The sequence below is a fragment of the Felis catus genome, chromosome D3, assembly GCF_018350175.1.
Source record: "Felis catus isolate Fca126 chromosome D3, F.catus_Fca126_mat1.0, whole genome shotgun sequence".
In the NCBI taxonomy this organism is placed as follows: domain Eukaryota; kingdom Metazoa; phylum Chordata; class Mammalia; order Carnivora; family Felidae; genus Felis; species Felis catus.
Window position 1 is genome coordinate 21,745,666 of NC_058379.1, and position 27,057 is coordinate 21,772,722.

The window sequence follows — 27,057 nt, forward strand, 5'->3', positions numbered from 1 at the left end:
TCAGTTTTGCCAGGAATTGGAGTCTGTCCTTAAGTTGAACTTAAGGGTATATGGATTTATACTGTGTCCAGGATCCCACTAGGTAGATAATATCCTGCCCAATGCTTCACATCTCCCATGTGTAGAAGTAAGAATAGGTCTTCTCTCAAGCATTTATAGGAAAACACAAGGTGTGGAGGTGACTTGCATTCATTTCTTCCCTTTATGAAGGTGGCACCCAACCCTGCAGGGAGGATATCCAAGCTTATAGGAGTGTACATGCATCAGAGAGTGGAAGTATATGGCCCCAAGGGAAGCACTTGGCTGGGAGGTCAGAGTCAGACCTGCTTGAAGGACTGGGTTGCCTCAGGTGGGATGTGCATGTTCTCTGGAGCAGGTTAGTATCTATATAAGAGGGGATTAGAGTTGGGGTGTGTGTGAGAACTCCTGCTATGGGGAGTCACAGGGCGGGGCCTGAAAGTGGCCAGCAGACCCTCCACATGTACCCTCCTCCTGCTGAGCCAAGCCCCAAGTCACTTTCTCACTCTCCGTATCATCAGTTATGTTAACTGCTCAATTTATTTGGTCTGTTCAACGGCCCATCGTGGGCCCACCACTCCCATGCTTGCTGGGGACAACTGAGGCACAACCAGCCACAAAATGCTGACTTGGGGCTGCTGGGAGCCAGGGCTCAATCCTACAGCAAGCTTGCACACTCCACACATTACGTATGGTCTATATAGCAGGTAAACTCTGTCCAGAGATGACACCTAATCCCACAATTTATCAGGTCTATATACAGTATTTCACATATCACCCAACAGATACAGCAACAAAATAGTTTTAACATCAACCACTCTCCTGGATCACTCCCCACCACCACCTCCCCCATCCCCAAAACAACCACCACACATTGCAGTAACGTCCCAAACCCATTTCCAATTTGTTAAATATGGTGCAAGCTCACAGGAGGCAAATCTATTTGTGTTGAAGAGTCCCTAGAGCTCTGGAAGCCAAGGTGGAGGGTGCCTCTGGGGCTTTTCAGCACCCATCAACTGTGTCAGGAAGATACAGCCAGGAGCTAGTGAGCTGGGCCAACCAACAAGGGAGGTAGAAGCCAGAAAGGCCAGCTCAGGGAGTGGTCTCCTCCAGCATCCCAGCTCTGGAGCTCTGCCACCACCTCTTCCTGCCTAGGTTGCTGCCTGGACCAGGCATAGTGAAGAGTGAGCAGTGGTTGCCACAAGGACAAGACCAAGAGACTGCTGAGATTCCCACTCCCTTGGCTCATACACTGAGCCTGTGGCAAGCCACACAATCCTCCAGAACCCATCTAACACTAAGCTAAATGTCCTGGGCTTCTGACTGAGGTGCCCACCAGGCTATGAATGACAGCAGCCAGGATATGGGCTTTCTAGAAGACAGGCCCCTTTCTAGCCCCTAGCCTCTTCCTGCACTTGTGGGTGAGTGCTTGTTATAGGCAGAAAAGCCTAGGAGCTCTCAGCAAGAGCGGTAGTTTGTGAACATGAGGCGGAAGCTCCCCCTCACACTGATGTGGCCCCTAGGCCTGGGAGATGAGTAGAGACTAGCCCTTCCCTGACTCCTGGCCAGTTCCACCACAAACTAAGGAACTCTTCAAGACCTACTCCCTCAACCCTTGCCCCACAGGGGGGCGGGGCATGGGGTGGAAGGGGGGTAGCACCACTGTCATTTCACATCCTTGGATAGCCACCTGGCCACCAGTCTCTCTCTCATCCACACTCCCCCTTAAAGTCCTCCTGTATCCAGTGCGACCAGAGACTTCAGAGCCCACAGGCAGGTTCACCCTGGAATCCTGCCCAGCAGGTCCAGGTCACACTGATTAGTGTAAGCAACAGCCTCCCAGAATCACACTGCCAGGGAGCTCCCGAGTGGTCATCAGTAACAGATTCCCCCAGCCCATGGGCCAGGCTTTTCTTTTTCTTTTCTTTTTTTTTTTTCTTCACAGCTTTCAGGTGAGTGTTGGATTTACAGACAGTAACCAGAACCCCAAACCTGTGATGTGTTTCCTGGTGCTGCACCCGCTGGCCTCCTGGGGAGGTAGTAGGGATGGCTTGTTCTGCTTCTGAATAAGCCGCCAATCCACAGGAAGCCCGGACGGCCCTGCCCACAGCAGAGATGGGGCGCAGAGGGGGCAATGGTGGCTGCAGAACGCCCCCCTGCAGGGGGCTGGGCCAAGGCTAGGGAGGTGAGTCCCGGGTCAGGCCATACTGCATGCTCACAGTGTGGTCCAGCTCTTCCAGCTCTGCAGGCAGTGGGATGCCCAGCTCCCCCAGATATAGGGAGAGAGCCTCAAAGGAGTCCTCCAGTTTTGAGAATGCCGGTCTAGAAAGAAAAGGGGCGAGTTGGAGGCAGGTGAGACACGGACAGAGCCACGGGGTGGTGTGAAAGGCACCCAGGCCTGCATCTCAACCACTTCCTAGTTGTGTGACCTTGGGCAAGCCCCTTAACCTGTGCCTCTGCAGGAAATGGGGATATAATGTTACTGCTATTGTGTAGGGTTGTTGTGAAGATGGGAGATAATACTGTGATAACGCTGGACTTGCTCAAAGGGGTAGCTTAAAAAAAGAAAGTCCAGGAGAAAAAAAGCTCCTCTCATGTCTTGGAGAAAATGCAATAATTTTAAGTGCCTTTTTAAAGATTCTTTCCAGTCCTTATACTGTCTTCACATCAATAGATCTGCTCAGGAAAGGACATTTCACAGACTCATCAGCTCTTCCCAAAGGGAAAACAAACACTGGGTTTCCAGTACTGTGGAAACAGTTTAGCTGCCCTGGAACCCTAAGACAGCTCAGGCTTACTCCACCTCCTCCATGTTTTTGTTTAACTGTCTTATCACCTTCTCAGCGGGGCCCACTCACTCTCACCACCGTATTTAAAATTACAACTTACAGGTGCCTGGGTGGCTCAGTCAGTTAAGCATCTGACTTCGACTCAGGTCATGATCTCGCAGTTTGTGGTTCAAGCCCCCCATCAGGCTCTCTGCTGTCAGCTCGGAGCCTGGAGCTTGCTTTGGATTCTGTCTTCCTGCTCTCTCTGCCCCTACCCCACTCATGTCTGTCTCTCTCTCAAAAATAAACATTAAAAAAATTTTTAGGGGTGCCTGGGTGGCTCAGTCGGTTAAGTGTCTGACTTCGGCTCAGGCCAATGATCTTGCGGTTTGAGCCCCACGTTGGGCTGTGTGCTGACAGCTCACAGCCTGGAGCCTCCTTCGAATTCTCTGTCTCCCCCCTCTCTGCCCCTCCCATGCTCATGCTCTGTCTCTCTCTCGATAATAGATAAACGTTAAAAAAAAAAAATTTTTTTTTTAATTACAACTTCTACCCTACACATCCTCTTTCCTCAGCTCTGCTCTTCCCCATACTATTTGTCACTTTCTTTTGTTCAGTGAAGTTTATTCTATCTATTGTTTATCATCTCTTCTTATTAGAATGTGAGTTCTAGGAGAGCAGGCACCTTTGCTTTGTTCACTCCAGTGTTCAGGACAGTGTCTAACACATGGTAGGCACTCAGTCAATATTTTTTGAGTGACTTAAACACAGACATTTAGAATGACTAGGAAAGGATATTAGCAAACAAATACTGTGTAGCTTTCCATTTTCTCCTCATGTTCTTACTCTGATGTTAGTGAAGGACTGCAGTCCTTTGGCCCATGAAGGAACAAAATGTAAAGCCTCCCACCAGCAAATCCCAACTCTAAACTTGACCTTGGAAACCATTTTATTTTTTATTAAAAACAATTTTTTTAATGTATTTATTTTTGAGAAAGAGATAACACGAGAAGGGGAGGAGCAGAGAGAGAGGGAGACACAGAATCTGAAGCAGGCTCCAGGCTCCTAGCTGTCAGCACAGAGCCCGATTGTGGGGCTTGAACCCATAAACTGTGAGATCATGACCCGAGCCTGAAGTCAGACACTTACCCAGGTGCCACCTGGAAATCATTTTAAAATAAAGGTTATGTGCCAACCGGTTATCTTGAGGGGATGGAGCAGGAGAGTGAGGAGTGCTGGGGAGCACATTGGTTAGTAGATAATAGAAAATGTATACTTCCTGTGCTATATATTTTAGTAATACTTGAAATTTTTTTTTTTTTTAAAGAAACAGGATTTTTGAGAGCAGGAAAAAGTACAGATTCTAGTTTTCTAATGTACAAACTTGAAAACAACCAGGGTAATAATGAAAACTATAACCTGAGATAAATAAAGGTCATTTAAAAAATATTTCTTTAAAGGAAAAAATTAGTCAAATGAATAAAGATGCTCACTATAGTAATACCTATTGTAAGGAGAAACTGGAAAAACCTGAATATCTATATTACGTATATTATATGTTCAGACTATATCTTAAGTGAATTTCACATAGTCAACAAAAATGATAAATGGGAAGACTGGGTAGTATATTTTTTGCAGGGCAAAATATAAAACTTCTCTTTATTTGAGGGGTGGCTCAGTCAGTTAAACATCCGACTTCAGCTTAGATCATGATCTCACGATTCATGAGTTTGGTCCCTACCTCAGGCTACTTCCTGGCAGTGTGGAGCCTGCTTAGGACTCTCTCTCTCTGCCCCTCCCCCATTCACCCTTTCTCTTGCTTTCAAAATAAATACATAAACTTAAAAATAATTTTTTCTTTATCTGAGATTATAGCTATATGAAAAAAAATGTATGTGTTTGGAACAGATAGGTGAAGAACACTTTTTCTGTTGGAATGGCACAGGTTTGTGTGAATTTTCTTGTGTTAAAATTTCTTTTCATGGCTGTGTCTTTGTTATATCCAGGTCACTCATGACAATGCCTTTGTCCCCCCTACCACCTCAACTGGCACATCAGAGTTGTTAGGGTGGCTTCAGTGGTTGGTATCCTTGAGCTCAAGGCCTTTGCCACCCTTGTGCCTGGGAAGGGCTTGGGGATGGCTGAAGGCTGGGGCAAGCATCCGGGCTTATGTGAGCTGGGGAGAAGGGGTAGGATACCAACCTGCTCTCGGGCTCCAGTTTGCAGCAGATGGCGGCCAGGGGGAAGAAGGCTGGGGGGCAGTCTGTGGGGACAAACTTCTCCCAGAAAAGCTTCACGTTGAGACCAAAGTCCAGTGTTCGGGGCAGGCAATCAGGATCTGCATACACCTGCCCGATGATCTGCAGGTGACAAGATGGCTGGTCAGGAATGGGCTGTGGTGTGTGCGGCCATAGGGCAGGGGAGAGGGATATTGGTGTATGGACAAGAAGGATGGGCAGAAGAAGGAGGTAAAAACCAAGGTTAGAAAGCTATCCTCCATGCCCAAATTTTGCTAGTCCAGACTTGTCTCTCAGCTGAGAGTCTGGTTACTGAGGAGGGTTTAGAAAAGACTTCTCTGCAGCAAAAGCACAATGTTCCAAATCTGGAGGAGGAGCTTCTATACATCCCACCCTGCCCTGCTGTGTGCCCTTGGGTCTATGTCCCCTGCCAGAGTTCAGGCTCTGTGAAGTGAGGTTCTGGGTCTGATGCATGTCTGAAACTTCTTGGCACCAGCCTCGTGCTTTGCACACAGTATATGCTCAATTGATCTCTATTAAAGAAAATGATTTAAAAAAACCCTCCTTCCATTATTCCAACTGTTCTTGTCTCTCCTCTACCACTCACCATTTTGTAGGAATTACAGAAGGCTCTGAACATGTGTGTTTGATTGAGTGCTTTCAGACAGACTGAGCTAAGCTCCTAAGGGGAGGAATCTTTCCAAGACTCAGCCTATACACCTCACAGTGCTTAGAACTGTGCTAGACAGGCTAGCACTTCTTGTGATGGCTACTTCCACTTGTGGGGCTGAGGGCAACAGCACTATCAGGGCCTGGGGAATGGGGATCAGAGTCAAAGGTTACATTGGCCCAACAGCTAAACGGACAACCATAAGGACAGCCTCTTGCCTTTCCTAGTGGAGTTTCGAGTCTCACCTGCCCCTTACCGGCTATGTGACTAAGAGGAAGCTGCTGCCCCTTTCTGAGCCTCAGTTTCCTCACCTGAAAAAACCCTGCCCAGTCCTTCTCATGGGACTGATGAGACTCAAATGTGTCAACAGATGTGTGATAACTGCACAACCCTACATTCATGTTGACTTTATGGTGAGCTACTCATCGTTAGGAGAAGCAGTCCCAGTTCTGAGGCAGGGCAGAGCCATTAGGCCTTCTGCCTCAGGCCTGGCCTCTGTGCAGGCCGGAGCTCACCTCGCAGAGAACGATCCCGAAAGAGAAGACATCCACCGTCTCATCGTAGCTCTTTCCTTGGAGAACACAGGAGAGCAGGCTGTTAGGTTTGGTCTCTTATCTGCTCTGCACTGAGTCTGGGGCCAAGCCAGGCCACAGCCAAGAACCAGGGCTAGAAGAGGCTCCATGGGGATGCCTTGAAGGCTTCCCAGGAGAGGTACCATCTGAACATCTTTCCTCAGCCCTGGGTGGGCTGCCTCAGAGAGATCTTATAAAACACACTATCCAAAATGAAACTACATTGGACATTGAAAGAGAAATGGATCAGGGTTCATCTGGACTCTGTCATTAGCTAGCTGTATGTTCCTGGGCAAACCACTGAACTTCTCTGGGCCACAAGTCTCCAAAAAGTGTTGGGGTGCCTGGGTGGTTCAGTCAGTTAAGCACCTGACTCTTGATTTCAGCTCAGGTCATGATCTCACAGTTGTGAGACTGAGCCCCACATCAGGCTCTGCACTGAATGTGGAGCCTGCTTGGGGTTCTCTCTCTCCCTCTCTTGCTCTCTCTCTCTCAAAATAAATAAACATTAAAAAAAGATCACCAACAGCTTAAAAAAAAAACAAAAGACTCTAAAAAGGGTTAAACCAGCAGGCCATTTCTGAGACCTCACAACCCTGTATATTTCAAGAATCCCAGCCAGCATCTCTGGCTGGTTTGAGCATTATCCACAAGGGGGCACCATAATTCAGTTCTCAGCAGGGAGAAGGAAAGGCTAAATCTCTTGGCAATAAACAGCCTGAGCTCTCAGCTACACTTGGGGCACAAAAGCCACAGTCAGATCTCACCCTAAGCCCAGGACTTCAGGGAGGAAGGGGTTTATAAGGCCCAGTCTGGCAAGGGATAAAAATCATCCAGCTGTCAGCTCTGGGTACCAGGCCTTCCACTTCACCCAGGACTCTGATGCAAGATGTGGCTCCTAACTCCCCTCTGGGGACATGTCGCCTCCAGTGTCCAGTGTCAGGACTCACCATTCAGCATCTCAGGGGCCATCCAGTAGGGGTTTCCTACCACGGTATAGCGTTTCTTACGGTCATTCTTACGCAAGGTGCGTTTCTTGGTGGTGGCCTTCTCCACTGGGGGCTTTTTCCTCTCTTCAACTATGAGCCGTGACAGCCCAAAGTCTGCCACCACCACGGTCTTGTCCTGGTAGGACAAGGGCCAGATCAGGACTTGGTGAGGACATTCCCAAGAGAAATTGAGAAGGGGAGAAAAGGTATGTAGCAAAGGAGAGTCATAGCTCATGCTGTCTCTGGTAGATAAGGCTCAGTTATTTGTTTTCTAGCAGTCTGGTATCTGCTCCTCAGACTTCCCAGACTTGGGGGTGTTCACAACAGAGCCCCTGGAGCCTGGAGGAGTAAGGCTCTGGGACTTGCAGAGTGGAACTCAGAAGCAGGAAAAGGGATTTTTTTTTTCCTTTTTTTTTTTTTACCCCATCCTGCCAGTACCCCAAAAGATTTAAGGCATGGCTTACAGCCAGGATAAGACAGAAAAGGATAAGGTGTAGGGAGTCAGTGGGGGGATTTAGAGGGAGACAAGCTCTTCAAATAGCTACAGGGCAGTCATGTGGAAAAAGGGTTACAATTGTTTAGTGTGGATCTAGAGGGTGGAGCCAGGGCCAGTTAGTGGATACCTGAGAAGCTAGATTCCAAGTTAATCGGAGAAATGACATGCTAACAACCAGAGCTGATGGTTGGTGGGAAAAAATGCTGGTCCCAAACTGGCCACTGTACATTTACTAGCTCTATGGCCTTAGACTGAGGCTTCAAGGTGCCACAGTTGTAGAATAGGGTCCTCAGTGAGCTGCTTTACAGAACTATCGTGGTGAAATCAGGAAAAACAACAGGGCTCTTTGTAGCGTTAAGGAACTTCTGAAGTCCCTTCTAACCAAAGGATTTCAAAGGCTGCTACTGGGAGGAGGTATTATTGTGTCTGCATGTGTTTGAGAGCCCCCAGAAGACAGGGGAGGGCATCAGGCGCAGCAGGAAGGGTAACACAGGAGTCCTAGTGACACCTGAGGTCTAAAGCACAAGGACAGTCTCCTTTGTGACAAGACATGAGGGCTGGCCCTGGGGAAGCCCAGAATGGTTGGGACATACCAGCTTGATAAGGCAGTTGTGTGAGTTCAGATCCCGGTGGATGATGCACATGGAGTGTAAATAGGCCTGGAACAGAAGTACGAGCTGAGGCCAATGGCCAGTAATTCAAGCAGATGCAGACCCTGGAACTGGGGGAGACTGCTCTTCTCCCAGGCCATCCCCACTCAGCTTCAGAACCCAACATGGACCTTAGGGCAAGGGCCTCCTGCTGTCACCCCCTTGTCCCAACACTAACAGAAAGCCAAAGACCGCCTGGGCTTCCTCTCTCTCCCTGCTGCCACCTCTTGCCCATCCTTTGGTTCGCTGACCCCAACCCAGTGCTGCTCTAGACCCTCATTGCTCCCTCCCAAAGTCCCCAACTCTACTGGGCCCTGGCTCTTGCATGCCCCCAGCCCCTCTATCCATTTTATGTAGATCCAGGCCACCTGAAGTGAAGGTCCTCAGATGTACTGCTCCAGTCCCCCTCACCACCATCATCACCATAATCTCTGGTTTCAGCCACCCTCACTGCCAGTTAACAGAGAAGTGACTTCCTCCTGGCCAGCTGGCTCTGTATTTCTGACATTCTCCTTCCCTGAGACTCAGCACCCTCCTTGTTCTTCTACACTATAACCTCTCCCTCTTCCTACCCCAATGTTTTCACACAAGTCTTTGCTATTTCCACCCCTAGTCTCCACTCCTGGCTCCTGTCACTCTCTGTAGCCACTTCCTTTTCTTTTGTCTTCCCCAGCAAATGTGGAAGGAGCTACTTCCCTCCTCCCCTGTCCTTTGCAATAATGCTTGCATCCCCTAGGCTCCTGGCTCTGCTCACATACCCAGGGAGCTCTTCCTGAATCATGGTAGCTCTTGTGACCTGCCTGCTTGCCTGTCCTTTCCCCAAAGGCTGCCAGAACTTCTCCCATGCTACCTGTTCCTGAGACTCCTGTGTGGCTGCTGTTTCCTTCTAGCCTCCTTGGTGTCAGCCCTTTTTAAAGCTGCCTTCTCTACATACGCTGATGCCCACTAACAGCACATCAGCTTCAGTCGACACTAGGTCTTCCCAAACCTGTTTCCCCAACATCACTGCCTCCCCAGTATCTGGTAAGTGACACCACCATTCTTCTAGGTACCTCAAAAAAGCACAGCTCTGCTCACAAAACTTCCTTACTTAAACATCTTTTACATCTGTCTACAAAGATGCTTCCTAAGCATCCTAAGTAAAATCCAGACTCCTTAGCCTGAAATATAAGGGACCTTAATGTACCCGAGACCAACACTGTCTTAATGGACACCACATGAAGAGCGGTGATTAAAGCTTCAGGCTTGGGGTCAGACTGACAAGCCCAAGCTCCGCTCTCTTTCTAGCTTTCTAGCATCAGCTTCTCATCTGGAAACCGGGGCTGTCATGAGGAACAAACATATACATGCATGTCAGTCCCTCAGCTCAGTGCCTGGCATACAGAAAGCACTCAGCGACTGTCACTGGTACTACTACTACTATATAATTGGTATCATTCTTTCCCAGGTGAAATAGACTATTACTTCCTCTCTCCTCCCAGGTATTTGCTGCTATCATCACCTCAACCTTGGTGCCTCTCTGCCAAGAGGAACTTTTATCCAATTCTGACCCATCCTTCAGGGCTCAATTAGAACACTTCCCCCTCCTCTGATTTCATAGGCAGTGAGGTTCCCTGCTTGTTCTAAGCTCCTGCAGTGGCTAGACGCTACTAGTTTGCCTCTCCAGTTTTCCCTTGAAGATTTGGAATTCTTTGAGGTAGATTGTGAGCTAAGAAAAACAACTGGGGGTAATTTCAACAGCCCAGAAAGAAGCTCAATAAATAGCTGCTGACTGACCCAGCCCATACAAGCTGCCCAGGATGGGGTCTTTGCCTTCCAGTGCCTGCCTGCAGTCCCTCCCCATCATCACCTCACCACCACTCCCACACCTGGCAGGGCTGTTGGCAGAACTCACCATTCCAGATGCGATGCCTTTGGCAAATCTGACCTTCTGCTGCCAGGGGAATGGGTCCTATGGGAAGGGGGAATGCCCATCAGAGGCTGTTTGGACCTGTCCCATTTGTGGTCCAGGCCCCATGGGTCAATATCGTCTGCCAGTGAACCCTCCCTGCCTGTGCCCAATCACGCTCAGCATGTCCCTTTGTAGGCAAAGCAGCGAGGGTGGTGTGCTCACCACACTGCGCAGAAAGTCCTTCAGCGTGCCCCCTTCAATGTACTCTGTCAGCAGGTTCAGCTTCTTGTCCTTGTACAGCACACCAATGAACTTGAGCACATTGGGGTGGTCCAGGCTGCGCATCACCTTCACCTGGGGGTGACGAGGCCAAGGAAGGTGGATGGTTACTTTCCACTATGTCTTCCTCACCCCTTCCCTCCAAGGAGTCAGTCTGATAACTGTTACCTGCATCTCCTACCTCCAGTCTTATGTGATGGGGCAGGACACCTCCACATGGATAGGGATGCCTCACAGGCCTCACCCTGGGATGCTGCCTTTCTAGGAATTGTACTGGGGGGAACTGGAATGGGAGGGTCCAGGAGTGAAACAAAGGCCTGGAGGGCAATACCTGAACCACAGGAGAACCAACCGAAGGAATGGAACAACTTGGGAGAGGTGGTAAAAACTGTGTAAATGCTCAAGAGATGGCAGTTCTCTGGAAGGCCCCACTCCAGGCTCCCTTAGCAGGGTGTTCAGGTGGTGAGTATAATATCTAGTTGTCCTAAATTGGCCTGTTTCCATAACCTCCACTAACTGTAAGCTCCTCTGAACCACATCTCGTTTGTTACTGTATCCCTTGTACCCAGATCATGCTGTCTTTAGTAAATGTTTATTGAATAGGTCATTATGCTTTAATTTAGAAGGGGTAGGATATTCCTCTAGCGCTATTTTCTGCCCAGCTTTTAAGAAAGTGATTCTAAAATAAGTTTCCACCTAGGGGTGCCTGGGTGGCTCAGTCGGTTAAGCGTTGACTTTGGCTCAGGTCATGATCTCATGGTTCGTGGTTCAAGCCCCACATCGGGCTCTGTGCTAACAGCTCAGAGCCTGGAGCCTGCTTTGGGTTCCGTGTCTCCCTCTCTCTTTGCCACTCCCATGCTTGCACTCTGTCTCCTCTATCGAAAAGAAACATTAGGGGTGCCTGGGTGGCTCAGTTGGTTAAGTGTCCAACTCGACTTAGGTCATGATCTCATGGTTTGTGGGTTTTAGCCCCACATCAGGCTCTGTGCTGACAGCTCAGAACCTACAGCCTGCTTCAGATTCTGTGTCTCCCTCTCTCTGCCCCTTCCCTCACACATTCTTTCTCTCTCTCTCTCTCTCTCTCTCTCTCTCTCTCTCTCCCTCCCTCCCTCTCAAAAATAAACATTAAAAAAAAAATAGACATTAATTTTTAAAAAAAAAGTAACAAAATAAAACAAGTTTCCTCCTGAAACCATTATTTAGTAAGATCTACTCTCTTCCAAGAGTGACACCACACTCCTAACCCCTACCCCACCTTTTTACCTCAGTCAGAAAAGTCTTCTGTGTTTCCTCATCACACCGAATTAACTCCTTCATGACCATCACTTTGCCCGTGGCTTTGTGTGTTACCTAGTTACAAGGAGGACAACCATTAGTGGTGCAGAGTTCTGGGGAAATATGTGAAAATATATGCAACTGGCCATCCCATCCCTTGGAAGACATACTGAGCCAGATCAGACTGACAGAATTTATGTGTAGAAGACACAGCATGAGGCAACAGGGGCCTCAAAGGGGAGCGTACCCTCTTTGGAGAACGGGGCATGCATAGAGGGGAGGCAAGAATGCAGAAAAGGGAAGTGAGGAGGCAGGAAGGGACACTGCCAAGCCAAGCAGGGGCTCTGGTTATCTGATAAAGGAGTGAGTCCCTTGGGTGAACAGAAGTCTGGGGACAGTAGGGGTCAGTGCCACAGACATGCACCAGGGAACTAGGTGGGTCAGGGTGAGCTCTCCAGCCCCAATGCCCTGAAAGCTGAGACACATGGCTTACCTGACCCCCCCTCCCAGCTCTCAGCAGAGGAGGAGGAGAGAAAGAGAGAGAGGTTAGTCCCTAAGACTGTTCATCAGGGAGGCAGGAGCCACTCCCCTGTGTGCTCCCTGCAGTATACCCAACACTCAGGCCTCTGGGTACCTAAAAACATCCCTGCCTGGAGATGGCAGGGCCATGGGCAACAACTCATCCCAACCTGGATCTCCAGGTCCACCAAGCTCACTACAACAGCAACGCTGCCCTTAGGTGGCCTGGGAGGGCAGGAGTGTAGCCCTCACACCATCACCTGCAGCAAGGAAGGGGGCCTGGTGTCCTGCAGGGTATGTATGGGGTGAGACCATGTGGTAAGAGCTCCCCAAAAGAAGGTGAGAGAAGGGTAGGGGGCCGAGAAGCAGACCAGCTGCTGCCTGTGCTCACCTTGATGGCCTGTCCAAAGAAGCCCTTCCCCAGGATCTCCCCATGGATCAGGTCACATGGCCGGAAGATCTGCTGTGAGTAGCTGCTGGAACAGCGGAGGGATTCTGAGCGGCTGATGTCACGGCTAAAGAGCAGGGGCTCCTTTGGGGAGCTGGGGCCAGGGGACTTGGAGATGCTGTTACTGCGCCTGAAGACAAGGAAAGATGAGGGTAGGGATAGGGTAGTCCTCAGAGACTTGCCAGAAAAACCATGGAGGTAGAAACCCCAAAGCTACCTTACCACCCTATCCATCCCAATTTCTGTAGTTCAGGTGCTATGATGAGGGGAAGGAACTCTTATGTCAGACAGACATGCCATTTTGGGGCTACAAACATCAGTAGTTTATTTAAGTACAATAAAACCACATTCAAAGCAGAAACCCTATAGTGCTCAATATAGGACAGCACTGTAGGATGGTAACCCACCACTTTACATGCCTGCTTGATTCAAGGTACGGAATTGGGTTAGAGTGGTAGCCTACCACCATCCGAAAAATGACCAAATGGGATTCTGGCTATTTTGCTCATTTTGTACCTGTCTATATTTCCTGAAATTTAAAATAATAAGCACGTATGATTTTTACAGCAATAAAACCAGTGTATTTACATTTTTAAAAGCAGCCAGTAATAATAATGGTTGATAACTGTTACCGACTTCCTGAAGGACAAGAAAGGTTGAAGTCCACAGCACTGCAAGTGAATTACAACCCTGCAAACTTCTCTCCAGCACATCTTCCTGTTCCATTTGGGCTACCCAGAAAGGACCACACACAGGCTTCTCAACTCTTGCTCTTTTGCTCTGCCTTCCACCAACTATGCCCACAGAAGCACACAAGGTGTGCTGCCTTCTGCAGTATGGCCCTCCAGAGATCTAAGCAGTCCCTAGCCACCCCACATCTTCCTGCTTCCAAGCCATGTTCTCAGGCCTTCTCTGCCCTCTGGCACCTCACCTCTACCAGCTCACTCGTTCTGAGGCCACAAAGACAGCCAGAAGTGCATGCCCAGAAATCTGTGGGGAGGGCCCTGTTTCCAACAGATGCCAGTCAAGGGCCCTGAGTGATTCAGTCTGTTTGATCAGGAGGGCGGATAAAGACCTGACTCCTAATGATACTAACAACACCTGACATTGAGTTAGTGTTGACCCTGTGATGTCACTGTGCCACTTTGCATTCCTTTCCACACTGAATCCTTACATAAAGGATTGTCCTTACATAAAAGACAGCCACCTTTGTCTTAGAACTCCACTTTATAGATGCAGAAACAGAGGCTTAGAGACATGAAGTGATGTGTGAAGGGAGGGAGCTCAGCTCAAAAGCATGGTATGGGTGTGTCTGCCTGGAGAGCCACTGCTCCAGACTCCTGTTCTTTCAGTCTCCCTATTTGGCACCTGTATCCAGGGTGATTGCTCCCTCCCCATGGACTTGGAACTATGAGGTTTTGATTGTTGGTCCCTCAAATCTAAAACAGCTTGCATCCATCTCTTGCTTTACAGTTTTCAGTGTTCTTACTTCCACTTATTAATTCTTTCTGTGCCCCATCTCCAGCCTCTGAACCCCATGCTTTACCCATGGGCCATGCTGTCCTTTGGGGGTCAGCATTTCTGCCTCCTGAGTTCAGCTCAGAAGTTCAGTGGACAGAGCCGACTCTCTGGTTTCTAACGAAACCTGGCAGACAGCTGGGTCAGATCATGTACAGGCCCTGGCTGTGAACTGTGATCCCTATGGGGAGAGCTGGGTCAGCACAATCCTCATGGCCCATCTCTGGCCAGCGGGTTTCCTTCCTAACTCTGCTGGCCTCCCAAAGTCAGCTCAGCCTCATCTGAAGGATAGGCATGGGTCAGCATGGAATCAGGGTGGGAGGCAGCACCTCAGAGAGCGTCTCCTTAGTGTTCCTTCCAAATTCTCCTTGGTGTCCAAGGTGCTGAGAGTCGGGGAGTGTCCAGCATTCTGCATGCGGGGAGAGAGCCGTGCATCTAGCCGCAGCTGGTCCAGGCGCTGGGAGACGGGGTCATGTTCAATCAAGAGCTGAAGCGTCTGGCTTGTCTTGCTAATCGCATCCTCTACCTGTAGCCAAAAGCAGTGTAAGGCTGGCTCCCACAGGCTGTCCCATCCCAGGCCACCCACTGTCAGCCCACATGATCTTAGCACAGTATGGCCAATGCTCAAGTTGGCTAATGGTGGCCTCTAGCTGCCAGTAGCCCCAGTGCCCTCTCACTGGCATCCTGTCAGATATCCCATCTGTCAGGCCATCCCTACTGCCCTGAGAATGTGCCAGGCTGACACAGGTCATCAGTGGTCACAGGCTCAGTGGCAAGACAAAGAGATAGACTGGGGGTGGAGAAAGGCAAAGGTCCATAGCTTGATCTCCCAGAGGGTCTATACCATGTTCCACCCCCACAAGACAGACTGGACACACACTGTACCTCTTCCACTCGGAGTGTGCGGACAGGGGTCCCATTGATCTCCAGGATGCGGTCCCCGGGGTGGATGGCATTGCGGTTGTTGGGACTGATGTGCATCCGGTTGACCCTGGGCCAGACAAGAGTTGAGGCAGGAAGAAGGCATCCTAAAATTGTGCTTGACCAATTTTACTTGTATAGGAAGGTTCACCATGCCCCAGGTCCCTACATGCCTGCGAGGCCCAGACAACTCACAGGGGAAATGCAACACCCTTTACAAGATGCCTCATCTCAGTGAAGGGCACCCCCACTCACCCAATGGCCTAAGCCAGAGCCTTGGATGGCATCTCCCCTATCCGGAGTTCTCTCACTGCTCCACAACCCTTACCATCTTCGAGAATCCTGCCTTCACTTCATCATCATAGTTACCAACATTTCTCACCTGGATCTTTCAACAGAACTGGTCCCTGGTCTCTACATCTGTTCTAGATTTCAGCTCAGGTCACAATCCCAGGGTCGTGGGATTGAGCCCTGTGTTAGTGTGGAGCCTGTTTAAGATTCTCTCTCTCCCTCTCTGCCGCTCTCTCCCAGCTTGCACATGCCCTCTCTCTCTAAAAAGAACCTCTGGTCTAGACAGATATCTCAATGAACTAAAGAAGCTCAATCACCTCTGTTCTTCAAAAAAACTACCCATCACCAACACCATTGCTGATGTTTAAGTTTTTATTAACACCACCCTCTACATTTCCAGGCTTGCTCCTCTTCCATCCAACATCCATGCCAGCAATCCCTCTAGAACGCTAACCTGGTTGTATCACCTTGTTGCTTATCCCTTAAAAGACCTGCTGAGTGTTCATAATCCAGGCCCTATATAACTTAATAGCCCCCTTTTCTGGCTATTCCCAACCACCTAATTTACACCAGACACAATCATAGACTCCCACCTCTGCCCTGAACACAATTCCCTCCCATCTTCATCTAATGAGGTTTTAGTGCAGATCTCAACTCTTGGTGACTTCCCCAACCTTAATACCTCTCACCTGTACTGCAAGCACCTAGTAAGTGCACAATCGCTATTTATAGGGTTGGCAGCCATAGATTCCTCATTACTGGTATTAGACGAACACAGGCTCTTTCCCCATCTGGTCTCTGGCCTGGACCTAGGATGAAGTCTCAACCTCTTTCTCCTCCATCCTCCATTCACTCAACCAACAGAACAATAATCAATGAACATATACTACATGCCAGACACAGTTCCAGGACCTGGACATACAGTACTGAACAAGATTAAGTTCCAGAAGGAACTTGTTGGGAGGACAGATGATAAACTAATACACATAATCAAGCCAGATAATTTCAAAGAACAAACGTTATCAGAAACTTGACACATGAAAGGTGAGCGGTTCTGTCATTAAGTATCTTGTGGGAAGCAGCCTAGGCAGAAGGAAGAGTAAGTGCCAAGGCCCAGGTGCAGTTACAGCACAGTGAGCTCCAGGACAAAGATATGAGATGTGGGTGAAGAGAACTCTGCACCCCTTGAGGCCCATCTATGGACTCTGTGTAAGGGCTCCTGCTTCTGGGGTTCTCAAAATACTCACTCTTTTACTTGCACAGTGGTGGCATAGTTGGAGCAGGCACTTTCCACAGACACAGAGAAGCCCCGTCTGCCCTCCGTGGTGGCTGGCATGGAGATGTGTGTGACAGAGTAGGGCAGCTGGTCCTGAACAGACTCCGTGGAGAGTCTCTCAAACATGGGTGCCAGCACCACCTCATTGTGGCACTTCCCACTAGCAAGAGGAACATAAAGGTGGTTAAGATCCTGGAGCCCCACCTGGAAGCCCCCAGTAACCACTGTACCATGTGGCTTCAAGCAATAGTACCCACAATCCCACTATTACCATCCTTGCCATGATTCCAGTTGGTTGCTCAGAAAGAAGAGCCCAGGGTCTCTGGGGTAGGCTGGAAGTGGGGGTGAGATGGCCTGGGTTCTCTTCACTCTGCCTTTGATTCACAGTGAGAACCCAGCCCTCTTCTCCATTTTGGGCCTCAGCCTGACTTCTTTGCCAACTGAGGCAATTGCGCAAATGAACTCTAAGGAGCCTTTGCTTTTAATTTTCTGGGATCCTTCTCTGAGAGCACCTTCTGAGCCATTCTCTCCCTCTGGGAAGACTGCAGCACAAAGTGTCATTATTCTCATGGTCGGTAAGGACAGAGGGCAGAGAGATGTTACTTGTCTTGCTTACAGATTACAGAGCTGGTTATAGGCATTGCTGGGATAGGAATCCAGTGCTCTGATATCCCAGTACTGTTTCTGCCCAACTTGCACTGCCATCTGTTCCTCTCTCTTGACTGCTCTTGTAGGGGAGAGGGACACCATCTTACCAGTAAAGGGTGGCATGCTGCACCAGAGCATATGCATCCCCATCCTCGATGATCACCTTGCAGCTCATACAGGCAAAGCACTCTGGGTGGTACTTGAACTCCCCGGCCACCTGTGAGCAGGTGGGGAGAAGGGTAGACAGATGACAGATGGAGGAAGTGAATTGTCACTGTTGCTGGAAGGTAGGGGTGGGTGAGTGACCTCTTAACTGACTGAGACACCCAGGCGCCCCTAGAGAGACCTCTAATTAAGGATCTATAGGTCCTTTGCACAACTCTGCCCCAGAGCTTCCAGAGGACAAGTCAGATTGGTGCCTCTCTGTCATTTCTGAGATTACAAAAACTGTTTTGGTCCTAGCCAAGTCCCCAGAAGTCATCATCCTCACTAGAAAGACACATAGTTCCTCTAACACAGAGTTGGAAAATCCATGATTGGGCTTAAAGCCCTTTTCTGAAGCAGGTAGTGGAGGTGGAACCTCTCTCTACCAGCCCATTCCAGGGTCTCCTTTTCAGATTCCCTCTACACAACTTGGGTGTATTCTCCTCTCAACCTGTAATGCTCTCCTTCGAGGACTTTATCCATTGAATTAAGTCTCTGCCCTGCCCGCCCACCCACCCATTCCCAATATTGGACTGTTCAGTTTTGTTTTTTTTTTTTACCTTAAAAAAAATGTTTATTTATTTGTTTTGAGAGAGAGAGAGACAGAGAGAGCACACATGCTGGGGAGGGGCAGAGAGAGAGAGGGAGATGGGAGAATCCCAAGCAGGCTCTGTGCTATTAAGCACAGAGCCTGATGCAGGGCTTGAACCCACAAACCATGAGATCATGACCTGAGCCAAAATCAACGGTTGGACACTCAACCTACTGAGCTACCCAGGTGCCCCTGGACTGTTAAGTTTTTAAGGGAAGGATCCTACCTGGCACTTAATTGGTACTCAACAAACATCTGTTAAGTGAAGAAATAAAAGGGGAGGCCTTCGCTGATGGAAGACTAGAAGATGAAAGGCCATGGGAAACCAGAGGAGCTGTCAATGGACTCTGATGACTGAGAGGGACTCACTCACCATGACAGGCCCTGTCATCAGCAGAGAACACCCATGGCAGAACTCCCCAAACTTCCCCCAGTAGTCCTTGTGGCAATAAAGCTTCCCATCCTTCTCATAGTACCAGTTGGTGAGGGAATCCTGGCATTCTGAGCACCTGAAAGGCAAGACAAGAAAAAATTGTTGTGGATCCCTGGAACCAGGCTACATAGGCTGCCTCTGGCTCCCAGGTCTAACAACAAAATGGACAGACCTTTCCTTGATCCAAAGCCAGGATGGAGGAAAGTTACAGTTTACTGCCATCTCCCCAAAGGAAGCTGATTCAGAATAAAGAAGATCCCAGAAACCAGTTCTGTATTGTCTGCCTAACCTGGTAGACCAGTGTCTGTCTGTTTATTAATTTTTTTTAACATTTTTGTGTCTTGAAGCCCTCAGAGAATCTAGTAAGAATCAAGAAGCTGCTCTTGGAAAAAGGCATGTACAAGGAAAATGTACATATTATTTAGGTATGGGTGTGTGTGAGTGTGTGTGTGTGTGTGTGTAGGTCTGAAGCCTAGTCATGGCCCCAGCTAAGAACCTCTGTTCTAGATTTCAGCTCAGGTCACAATCCTAGGGTCATGGGATTGAGCCCTGTGTCAGTGTGGAGGCTGTTTAAGATTCTCTCTCCCCCTCTGCCCCTCTCTCCCAGCTTGCACATGCCCTCTCTCTCTAAAAAGAACCTCTGGTCTAGACTGACATCTCAATGAACTAAAGAAGCTCAATCACCTCTGTTCTTCAAAAAAACTACCCATCACCAACACCATTGCTGATGTTTAAGTTTTTATTAACATCATTAACATGTAGCATTCTTGTGAAAAAATTATGCTAAGCATTAAGAAACAATCAGGCAAATCCAGAATGTGAGTCATTCTAAGACTACTGTTCTTGACTCTTCCAAAAAGTTAATGTCATGGGGAAAAAAAGGTACAGGGATTAAAAAAGCCTAGAAACACAGCAACCAAATGCAGCACCTAAACCTTGGATTCAATTCTGGATTGAAAAAGAAAGCAGCTATGAGTGTCATTTTTGGAACTGAGGAAACTTGAATTTGGGCTATATATTATACTGTGAAATTACTATCCATTTTCTTAGATGTAATAATGATACCTTGGTTAGATAGAAGAATTCTTAGAAGAAACATATTAGAGTAACTAAGGGTGAAAGTCAAGATATCTACAACTTACTTTTACATAGTTCAGCAAAAAATAAAATACATCATGTGTGTACATAGTTAAAGAGAAAGTGGCTTAAAGTTAAGTCTGGGTGAAGGATATATATGGGTGTTCTTTGAACATTTCCTTCAACTCTTCTATGTATTTGAAATTTTTCGAAATAAAATAATGGGGGGGGGGGGGAAACAAAATTCCACTAGCACTGTGCAAGATATACATGTTAGACTCCACAGCTCCTTTCCCCTCCAATTACCTGGTTGTAAAGCTCCACCCCTCAGTCAGGCTGGGTGTGTTTTCAGACCAAGTTTGCACAAGATAAGCATTTCTGAACCTCCCAGCACCCAGAGCTAAGGGCTCCCTGCCCTTGGGAGCCCATGCCACCTCTTTCTTTCCAGTGAAGACTCTATTCTTGTTGTCAAGGCTTCACACCACCCTTCACTGGCCAAATCCTTGCTTCTGAGAGGCAGGATGGAGTGGCCTCTTAGTGTGACTCCTGACCCTGCCACTTACTAGTTAGCTCATCTTGGGGAAGTTACTTCACTCCTCTGACCCAGTTTCCTCATCTGTCAAATGGACTACTGTGGAAAGGAAATAACATGTACCAAACTATATACAGTTTATATAAAAGGCTAAGTACAGTAGGAACTCATGAAGTGTTAAACTGCTATTAAAGGGGCCCCTGGGTGGCGCAGTCGGTTAAGCGTCCGACTTCAGCCAGGTCACGATCTCGCGGTCCGGGAGTTCGAGCCCCGCGTCGGGCTCTGGGCTGATGGCTCAGAGCCTGGAGCCTGTTTCCGATTCTGTGTCTCCCTCTCTCTCTGCCCCTCCCCCGTTCATGCTCTGTCTCTCTCTGTCCCAAAAATAAATAAACGTTGAAAAAAAAAAATTTTAAACTGCTATTAAAGATGATGATAATGGTAGCTGCTCACACTATTTGCCATTTTTCCTCCACTAGCTGGGTAGCTTTGGACTTCTCTCAGTTCTTCTTCCTTGACAAAATGTGACTAATAGCACAGTACTACGAAGAACACCGTGAAGACTAAATGAGCTAATGTATGAGGAAAGCCTTTTGCAAACTGTGAAGAGCGGAACTAACTGTATTATTACAGCATCTTGCTAGGCACTGCAGATATAAGAGACAGATATACAAGGTTCCCTACTACAATTTCCAAGAGCTTATAATGGGCTGGGGAAGAGAAAGTCTAAAACAAAACTTAATTAACAATGAAAGGTGAGAGGTCACAATGGGTGCTACTACTACTGGGCACTGCAGGAGGGAGGAGGGAGACCAGAATGAGTTGAAGCAGCTATGGAAAGCAACTGAGCCAGGAAGGTCTAGAGAAGCAGGACCCTGAGAATCGCTCTTTATGGAGTGTCCACGTCTCTCTGGATGTTTAACACTGATGGCTTCTGCCATCAGTCATCCCCATCCTGTAGCATCTCCTACTTGTTCTTTTTTTTTTTTTAATGTTTATTTATTTTTGAGAGAGACAGAATGCATGCAGGGGAGGGGCAGAGAGAGAGGGGGGCAGATGATCCAAAGAAGCCTCTGCACCGACAGCAGCAAGCCCAATGTGGGGCTCAAACTCACAAACTGCGAGATCATGACCTGAGCCGAAGTTGGACACCACCCAGGTGCCCCTCTCCTACTTGTTTTATGGACGCTGAACTTAAGGGACTTGAGAGCCAGACACAGCATGAAGAGTATGGATATGAAATACCTAGAATGGTACAGTGTGAACCATTAATTCTAGGAGGCAAAGGGGGAAGACCTATTCTGGACATGCAGCTCAAATTCCTCTCAATGTAAAAGGCACGCTGGATGAGCTCTGAATTGGGAAGAGGCCTGGTTCAAGTTCTTGGGAGCTACAGGCTCTTGGACAAGGCCCTTTCTTTCTCCAGGTATAGTTTCTCCACCTATAAAATGAAGGAATTAGACTATACCCACATCCCCTTAATTCCATGCATATCTATGTCTTTCCCTAGATGATCTAAAGTTCCAATCTCTGAACTACCACTTACCACCTAAGTGATCTTGGGCTGGCTGCTTCATTTCTCATTTGTGAAATGAGACAAAGGGCAACATCATCACCTATATTCAGGGTAGCAGTGCGGACATTAAATCCAGTTCTGAATGACTGTGAGGAGCCTAGCAAAGGGCCAGCACTAGGAGCAGGGACTTCCTTCTAGCCTCCCAGCTTCTGACTTGAAGCTCCTAGGTACCTATCTTTCTCCTTCATTAGAGTGTGAGTTCCCTGAGGACAGGAACAGTGTCCCATTTACTGTTGGTAGACTAAGCACCTAACAAAGAGCCCAGCACAGTAAGCCCTAGCAGAAGTTTCCAAACCGAAAATGGTGGGAGTGGCAAGAACCAGCAATCCAGGTGGAAGCACAAACATTCTGTGGCTCATGGTCAGCAGGTCCTGCCCTTCTGCTGTCTGCAACAGAGAAAAGCTGGTGCACACGTTATTTGCACCCAAATGCAGGCCTGGGCCCTGTTACACCCTCTCAATGGTATGTGTGCTGCAGGGCACAGGAGTACCAGAACACGTCCTCCTTTCCACTGCCAATATTCTGCTTTTGTTTGTTGCAGGTAGCCCTGGCCAGGCCCAGGAGAGTGGGGAGAGAAACGAGTGCAGACATGCAGGAGAGAGCCACGCCAGACTTCTGGGAAGAACACCTGCCTGGAGAGCGACATCACCAAGGCACACCATGTGTCAGGGAATGCCTTTGAAGGGCATGGCCAGAGAAACAGCCAAAGTTGGCTGACACAGGTATGTCTGAATAATAGGAAGGTGAACAGCTGATAGGAGGGCTGGTTGTGGGTCCCTAAGCTGTTTTGTCACAGAACACAATTGGTTCTCAGGTCACCCGAGTGGTAGACTTACAGTCCTAGCTTAGATATTAAGAACAATTACTGTCGACTGTTACTTAAATGCCAACCATATTCTGGGCACTCTATGAGGTGCCTTACTTATATCCTGGCCACATCCTGCAAAGTGATAGGATTATCCCTGTCTTATAGAACACTGAAAAGCAGAGTCAAGTCACTTGTGCAAAGTTGCCTGACACACACAGGATGGAGCTAGAGTCTTAACCTATGTGTACTTGGCTATGAAGCCATTTCCACTAGACTACATCACCTGAGCACGTGAGTAATACAGCACATCTACTAAGCTGGGCCTCAGGATTTGCATCTGTGAAAATGAGAGCTCAAGTCCCCCTGAGTGTTAACACTTTGTGAGGGCTTCCCCTTAAATCCAAGTACTGAATTTAAATGGCACAATGATTCTCCTTCTTCCTTTAGTCCACAGCATTGTTCCCCAGCAGTCTCTGCCTTTTTAAGAAAAGAATCCATGGGGCACCTGGGTGGCTCAGTCTGTTAAGTGTTGGACTTCAGCTCAGGTCATGATCTCCTGGTTGGTGGGTTTGAGCCCCACACTGGGCTCTGTGCTGACAGCAGAGAGCCAGCTTTGGATCCTCTTGTCTCCCTGTCTCTCTCTGCCCCTCCCCAACTTGCGCTCTCGAGTTCTATCTCTCAAAAAGTAAATAAACATTATGGGGTTCCTAGGTGGCTCAGTTAAGCGTCCGACTTCGGCTCAGGTCATGATCTCACGATGTGCAGGGCGTTTCCTGGTTCGAGCCCCGCATCGCGTGGGTTCGAGCCCTGCTGTCAGCAGAGTCCACTTCAGATCCTCTGACCCCCTCTCTCTGTCCCTCCCCTACTTGTTCTCTCTCTCTTTCAAAAATAAACATTAAAAAAAAAGAAAGAAAAAAGTAAATAAACATAAAAATAAAAAGAATCCAAAACACACTCTGGAAATGTAAGGTGTTACCCCCAAAACGCCCCCCTCAGATTGTTAGAGGCTATGGCCACGATATGTTTCTCCCAAAGCCAAGCCTTTTTTATTGCAGCTTTCAATTTTTGAAAGTTTCAAGTGAATGTCAAAATCTGCCCTAGCAGCAGGTTGCCCAAGGGCATTCAGCTTGGAGGTAGTGGAGCTGGTGGTGGAACCCTAAATAGAGGTCTGAGGTATCAGACCCTCTCCTGAGCAACCAGAGGGAACAGAGCTGAAACCCTCCAGTCAGGGGAGATCACAGACAGGCCCACATGTGTTGAGGATAGCCGACAACCTTGAAAATTCCTCTCCCAAAGCACTATAGTCAGTTCAGTGGGCAGCTCAGATCCAAACTAAGGGCCTAAAAAAATAAAAAAAATGAAAAAAAAAAAAAGACTTTATTTTTAAGTAATTTCTACACTCAATGTAGGGTTCAAACTCACAACCTGATCAAGAGTCATATGTTCCACTGACTGAACCAGTTAGTGGCCCCAAACTAAGGACTTATGAGTCAGTAGGGAACACAGTTTTAAAAAAAAAAAAAAGAAAAAAGAAAAAAAAAAAGATAATCAGGTTGAAATTCTCAAAATAACTCTTTCAAGATCTGGGTCCACATTCTTTCTTTGTCATTTACTATCCGTGTCACTTCAAGCCACTTACTTTAGGACTCTGGGCCATAGTTTCCTTATTTGTATACCAGTGATGATAAAACCTCACCAGTTTATGAAAATTATGTACAGATGCTCAAGCAGGTGCCCAGTAAATGTCCATTTCCCTCCCTCCCCTCTTTAACTTGAGAACAGCAAGGGCAAAAGTAGACAGACTCCTTTCCCTCCTGTGCCTAAGCAATATGGATCTGCATCTTGGCCTGGAACCAAACAGATTTCTGTGAGTAAAGAAGGTCCTAAAATGAATCATTTATCTAATAAATTAGAAAACATTTATTATTATCAATTACTATCAATTAGGAAATAGTTACTGTGCATCTAGGATATGCAAGACCAAACAGGCAAGGTGCTGTGCAGGGAGAGGCCAAGTGAGATAAGACATAATAAGCCCAGCCCTCACTCACATGCAAATTTTTCAGACCAAATGTTTACAGGTAATATTTCAACCTTATGTGGTTGAAGTAGTCACTATTACAGTAGATTTACACAAGTCAAAGAAAAAGCCCACCATGGGGTACCTGGGTGGCTCAGTCACTAAAGCATCCGACTCTTGATTTAGGCTCAGGTCATGAGCTCACAGTTTGGGACTTCAAGTCCCGCATTGGGCTATGCACACTAACAGCACCAAGCCTGCTTGGGATATTCTCTCCTCTCTCTCTGCGCCTCCCCCCTCAAAATAAATAAACAAACTTAAAAAAAAAAAAAAAAAAAAAAAAAAACAAGCCCTCCCATGTCCTAGTAAAGGTCCGTTGGATGCTCATCGTTAGCCTCCTGAATGAGCAGACAGACTGTTGGGGAGAAGCTGTTTCCAGACCCTTGCCTCTGAGCTCTGACTGGGCTAAAAAGGGAAAATGGACAGGTCTCTGTGCCACAGCCTGAGGGTACTGTGACCAGGGATGCCAACTCTCCCCCAGGCACAGAAGGGTGGATGTAACAGGCACCTACAGATACTGGCCCATCAGAGCCCAGTCTCCTACCACTAAAGATCCCTTTATTACTCCTCCTTCCTGTAGACTCCGTAGACTGAAACAGGCTGTCAGTGAAGCTGTAATTATTATAGACTATGATGTTATCCTGCTTAAAAAAAATTAACCAAACACATAACAAGCCTCTGATCAGCAAGAAGTGTTACCAGAGTGCGTTGATTCAGTTCCAAACAAAAGCCAGGAAACCTGTAGATTCAAGTAATTTGTGCAGTCATACTGAAGTTAAGGGTAGAGCCTCCATGATTAGTAAAAAAATGGAAAAGAGCCTGTGTGTCTTTGAGGAGCCACATGACTTGCGGAGTTGTAGGAATCATTCACCTGATCCAAGTCCTTCACTTTTTAGACGAGGAGTCAGGACCTAAGGCAGCTGCCAAAAAGTTACTGCTAAGCTGGGAAGAGTTAAGAATAATTTCTCCCTTTAAACACAGGTTGCTTTGGGATACAAAGATGCACCTATTCTCTTTAAGAGACAGTGTGTAAACCAAACCCATTAAATCAATGTTAGACATTAAGGGAAATTCTATAAAAAGAAAAATCCTTTAAAGATGTCAGACAAAAGTCACTCCTTAATTTACCTCTTCTGTAAATTCCAATTTGAGACATTTTCTTACTTGGAAGCACACCAAAATTGTATCTCCCCCTTCATACTAGTGGCACTCTGCTGAGGGCAGTCTGTCAGGTAGGGGTGTATAGGGTACAGAAATTACATTCTTCATTCCCTGCTCCCTCTTCTCTCCCTTATGCATTGTCACGCCTGATCATGTCCCCATGGAATCTGGTTGCATCACTTTCCTGCAACCACAGCCCTAGTCCAGTGGACTTTGTACTCCCCCAGAGACTTGAGGTCAAGGACTTAATTTGTTTCACAGAATCTGGCAAGGTTGTGTTCAGGGAGTCTAGGAAGCCCAATCCTATGCTCTGCAGAGGAGGAACTGAGGCCCAGGGAGGGGACTGGCACCAGGTCAGAAAGGAGCCCTTGAGAATGCCCTGTAATAAGGGAGGGGGCTGATGGTAGAAGCGATTTTCTGACCAGTGACAGTGGTGATCAATTAGACTGATACCTGGGAGAGCAGAAAGTCTGGGTGGTCCCTCCTGTGGGGCACAGCCCTGAGTGTTGGCTATCTCTTCAGAAGTGGCTCCAGAAATGTAGCCCCTCATCGGGGGAGGTGGGAGGGTCTAAAGCGAGTCAGTAACCCCCTGACTCCAGCTGGACAAATAAGAACTGGGGCAGAGAGAGGGTAGTCAGGTTCCCTAGAGGCATGGAGACAGAGCAAGACAAAGGACAGGTGGGACCTGGGTAGCATCAGTGTCATGACCCTCAAAGGTCCAGGTTGAGAGTTCATTATCTGCTTTAGCTCCTGAGTTGTGTCTTGTCCCGAGATTAAAAGGGGCACAGCATTCCTGGCTCCTAAGGGAACAACCCCTCCCCTAAACTGCCTTTCCAGGATTCAGAGTAAGAGGGATTAATGAGGCTCTGGCTAAAGTAGTGGCTATTTCAAACATTTGGCATCTTGATTCCACATGGTAAAACCTGCCTCCTAAACTCAAGATCAATTCCCATTGGCTCTTCAGAAAAGAATCTCTGCCATCCCTCCGATGTTCCAGGCAACCTATGGGGGCCCGTTCTGGATTCCCTCTGCTGGGAGAGAAAAGCAAATCTGAGACAGCCCTGGGGGGAGGTGCGAGCAGAGGAAGGTGCCTTTTGAAGGATGAAACAAACTCAGGAATACGACAAAGGC

The 27,057-nt window shown here is 47.9% G+C and overlaps 1 protein-coding gene across 5 annotated transcripts in view; it reads right to left on the reverse strand.

Annotated features, from left to right (window-relative positions):
* Positions 1-539: 539 nt before the first annotated feature.
* The window catches only part of LIMK2 (LIM domain kinase 2), a 59,466-nt gene continuing 32,948 nt past the window's right edge, over positions 540-27,057 (reverse strand). For 4 of the 5 annotated variants that reach the window (XM_045041629.1, XM_003994812.6, XM_019814757.3 and 1 more), the window contains 14 exons: positions 18,636-18,771; positions 17,574-17,683; positions 16,790-16,978; positions 15,216-15,321; positions 14,660-14,856; positions 12,756-12,942; positions 11,834-11,920; positions 10,514-10,645; positions 10,295-10,351; positions 8,344-8,409; positions 7,216-7,390; positions 6,209-6,264; positions 4,989-5,146; positions 540-2,340 (listed from right to left, as the gene is read on the reverse strand). In XM_045041629.1, coding sequence (XP_044897564.1) covers positions 2,196-2,340; positions 4,989-5,146; positions 6,209-6,264; positions 7,216-7,390; positions 8,344-8,409; positions 10,295-10,351; positions 10,514-10,645; positions 11,834-11,920; positions 12,756-12,942; positions 14,660-14,856; positions 15,216-15,321; positions 16,790-16,978; positions 17,574-17,683; positions 18,636-18,771 — 1,801 coding nt within the window. In that variant the 3' untranslated portion in view covers positions 540-2,195. The remainder of the gene's footprint in view (positions 2,341-4,988; positions 5,147-6,208; positions 6,265-7,215; positions 7,391-8,343; positions 8,410-10,294; positions 10,352-10,513; positions 10,646-11,833; positions 11,921-12,755; positions 12,943-14,659; positions 14,857-15,215; positions 15,322-16,789; positions 16,979-17,573; positions 17,684-18,635; positions 18,772-27,057) is intronic. The other variant, XM_045041630.1, reaches the window with a different exon arrangement.